This window comes from Mytilus edulis, chromosome 10 (genome assembly GCF_963676685.1).
Source record: "Mytilus edulis chromosome 10, xbMytEdul2.2, whole genome shotgun sequence".
Lineage (NCBI taxonomy): Eukaryota > Metazoa > Mollusca > Bivalvia > Mytilida > Mytilidae > Mytilus > Mytilus edulis.
Genome location: NC_092353.1, coordinates 3,452,237 through 3,456,112, shown reverse-complemented (window position 1 = coordinate 3,456,112; position 3,876 = coordinate 3,452,237). Strand labels below are relative to the sequence as shown.

The following is a 3,876-nucleotide window of genomic DNA, read 5'->3' as shown; positions in this document are numbered from 1 at the left end:
GTTGGACCGACATTAGATAATTGTGTTCCGCTTCATCCTTACTTGACAACTGAATGATTGTTTTTCGTTGTTTTAATGCTAACATTCGATAAATTTAATTTGTGTCCTGGACTAAATCAACGTTACTTTATTTTCTAAAACCAACATATGGGATTAAAATGTCTCGCTTGACATATGATACAGAAAACTAAATGTTGGAGCATTTTTTTCTATTTTCTTTTTTTCATTTACTGTTTTCAAGTATCATAAATGATTTTAATTCTGTTAATTGACATTTGCACATGAATTGATAAATTACTTAATATACACAATATTATCGCTCTATTTGCTCTACTACCTTGCAGTAATAGTTATGTTGTATTAGATATATCAATCAGCAGAGATATTCGAGTGGTATGCGATGCATAAAAGTCATTTATTTACTTTTATTCCGAAAATTTTGTAAATAAGATGGTTCAGAAAAATTGCCATACCTACGTTCATTTTTATATTATGGTATCTACATATGAATATATTATAAGAAAAAAAAACATTTGAGGTTCAAATTTTCTTTCCGTTTAAAGGTGAAGATCAAGTTTTAGTTATTGACCAAGCAAGTCGGTATACATCATTAATCTGCACAGGTCGGGTGACCCTCTAATAAAGAATGTGTTTTTCTTTATCGAAATATTATATGTTAAAGAAAGGACAGTAAAGATTTGTAGTATACTTGCAATATAATCAACATTTCTATTAACACTGACGTTGTGAGTTTGAATACCGCACATGGCATGTGTGTTCGAGTCCAATCTTAATTGACTAGCATTGTTAGTGTTCCTGTCGAAGGTCTTTGATTCTCTACAGGCACTCCAGCTTCCTCCACAAATAAATAATTACCACCACGACAAAGTCAATTATAGTGCATAAAGAGGCGTTAAACACCAATATTATATTTCATTACAGGCAAATAAGGAAACGTTTGTACAGAAAGGAAGAAAACAGTCTGATGTTTGGTCGGGTTATTGTCTCTTTGACACATTCCCCATTTCCATTCTCTCAATTTTAGTTGGTCCATTTTATGGTAAATTTGTAAGAATTTTCAATACGCAATTGGTAATTTTATTTATGAGATAAAAATGAAATGCACAGTAAAATGATTTATTGAATATGTTTAGTCTGACTGTTAATCTTTGTAAATTTCAACATAAGCATTGAAATTCCCTGCCAAATAGTAAGCGGTGTTTATCATTGTATTTACTTTATGTTATATTTTTTTCTGTGTTACAGCTGTATGGATAGCATTTAATTTTTCATGAATTGAAAGTATCTTTGATTCTAAGTTGTCCATTTTGTCGTCTAAAATTCCTTGCCTTACTTTTACATTTTCGACTGACCTTGCCATTTCGGAGTGAGATTTATAAAGTTCCACTAGTGTCGTAGAAGAATCAACCAATCGTCTTTGTGCGGCTTTTATTTCACGGATGTTGTATATAGCCTCTAGTAACTTCCTTTGGTAATTTAAACTATTGGATGAGTTCTGCTTGATTCGTCTATATTTGTAAATGAACCACCCAGACCTCATTACATTCGCTGCTTCGTTTTTTAGACGTTTATCCAAATCGACATCAATTACAAAATCATGTACATATTTTTCTGACCTTGAAAGTTCAAGTTTTCTTGCCAGAACCGCCACAACAAGTGCGGTAACTCCAGCACCAAATATTCCCGTAGTTACTGCTATTCCTCTTCCACAGTACGTACTTGGTACAATATCCCCGTATCCAACGGACAGGAATGTTATAGCTACTAGCCACATTGAATTTAGGTAGTTCGCATGAACTGCTTCATCGGGAGAACTATCATACATCTCACATAAACGTAAACACCAACTAGCTACAAAGAACATACACACAATGATCAATGTCAAAATATAGGTTGGATGTACGGCCATGAAAGACTTAAATATAAACCTGAAATTAAAATGAATTCGATTTAAAGCTCCTAAACTTTGAGATGACGCATCTTGATAAAGACGGCTGTGTAACATCACTGTCCGACATACCAAATACAGACGTAAAAACATTGGTAGAGACAACACAACGTCTAGTGGTACGTCGTCTGTACGACTTATCTCCCCTTGAGAAACAGTTCGTTCCCACCATATTGTAAAATCACCAGGTATTGGATGTATAATACATGTACAGAATTCTACAACAATTTTTACAACTCGTCTTGGACTCATTGCAATTTTCCAGTCATCGACGCTGTTATCTACGATAAAAAGTTTAACATCAAGTCTATGATAAATAAATAGAAATATCAAAAGCGCAACTGTTGAGGCAGTTACCATCATTTTGATCAGATACGATGGAAGATCTCTCCTTGTAAATACTCCAGCATGCGTTAATTCAGTTTCTATAATCATTAAAAATATTCCAGCTATAGCAAATCCCAGAGCAGCATCATTTGCACGTTTGCGCCGATAATATAATTCTTTCCTCTTCGCAAGACGGCTACCCACCGTTTCAAATCGTCCTATAACTTTTGGAGTCACACTATCTGTAGACTCGTTTAATGTCTTGTACTGGACGTGATTCCCGTTCATTCCGACGAGAGGAATTCCAGGATCTTCAACCACTGAACTCATAGCACTGTCATCAAATGCTCCCACTAATAAATTTTATCAGCTAACATTGACCAGTCTCTCACCATATTTCATAATTAGACAGATAACCGGTTTTCTCCTTGAAATAAAATGCAACATTCTAAATCTACGGTAGTTTTAACAGCTCTATATACTGGTGAATTTGTCCCTTTTATATGTTCCATTATTCCATGTTTATACTACAGATGTTATAACAGTGTGTCATTACAAATATAATATCTTTTACGTATCTCATCAATTATTTCTTATCCTTCAAACAAAATGTCAAATAGAAATTGTATCTGTATCCAACCAATAACACGTTACGACCCTGTCCATTTCTTCTCTCACTACATTACGTCTGCGCATGTGTTTTCAATACAAAGGTTAATTCCTAAAAATTAGAGACAATTGTTTTCAAATATATACATAACCACCTCGCGGATTTGTATCACTAGAGGGGAGTATATTGACAACACTGAGATCAATACATTGACAATAAATGCTTGATAAAGTCTTGTATTCTCATTATATCTAATTGAACCGTTGATATTTATGATTTTATTGATATTTTTTTTTCTCAAAGAATAAAATTTATTGTCGTATCATCTTCATCTTTGATTGGCTTCTATAAAATTCCATTATTCTGTGTTAACAAACACTAATGTAACGTAAAAACAATTAAAACTTTCGTTCTATAAGAAATTCTGTTAAAATTTTATTGTGTCAGCACAGTGTAATTGGATTATGAAAGTAGATATTGATTTTGTGTTTTGTATTGAGATTAATAATTAACTGTTATCGTGGGTTTGATTGGTATTTTCGACTGTTTGTAAACACTAGAATAATGCGTTTTAATGTCAAGTATAGAGAATATAAGCTTTTTTAGCATCATTATTTGCAGTTCAGTAAATATTTTTTTTATCACATTTAAAAGCAAAATATTATATGATAAAAAAGAATATTAGTAGGATATAATATATCAGTTATTGACCAGAAATCACTGTTCGCACATGACAGATTAAAAAGCAAAGCAATAACGGTTTTATGGCTATTCTTCATCTCAATGTCACATTTGAATGCGTCAGAATGACGAAAACCCCTAACCTTAATGCAAGTCCAATGCGTACGACTCCTATAATAGCATCGGTTTGAGGGGAGCTATTTATCAAATATTGATCACGCTATATCTATGCATTATATATTGAAGACATTCTGCAATATTTTCGCCTGAAACCACTTTCATTCAATTT

The 3,876-nt window shown here is 32.8% G+C and overlaps 1 protein-coding gene across 1 annotated transcript; it reads right to left on the bottom strand.

Annotated features, from left to right (window-relative positions):
* Positions 1 to 1,123: 1,123 nt before the first annotated feature.
* On the bottom strand, positions 1,124 to 3,121 carry LOC139493155 (small conductance calcium-activated potassium channel protein-like). The gene has a single exon (XM_071281327.1). The coding sequence runs from the start codon at positions 2,624 to 2,626 to the stop codon at positions 1,244 to 1,246; it is 1,383 nt and encodes a 460-aa protein (XP_071137428.1). The 5' UTR covers positions 2,627 to 3,121; the 3' UTR covers positions 1,124 to 1,243.
* Positions 3,122 to 3,876: the final 755 nt, after the last annotated feature.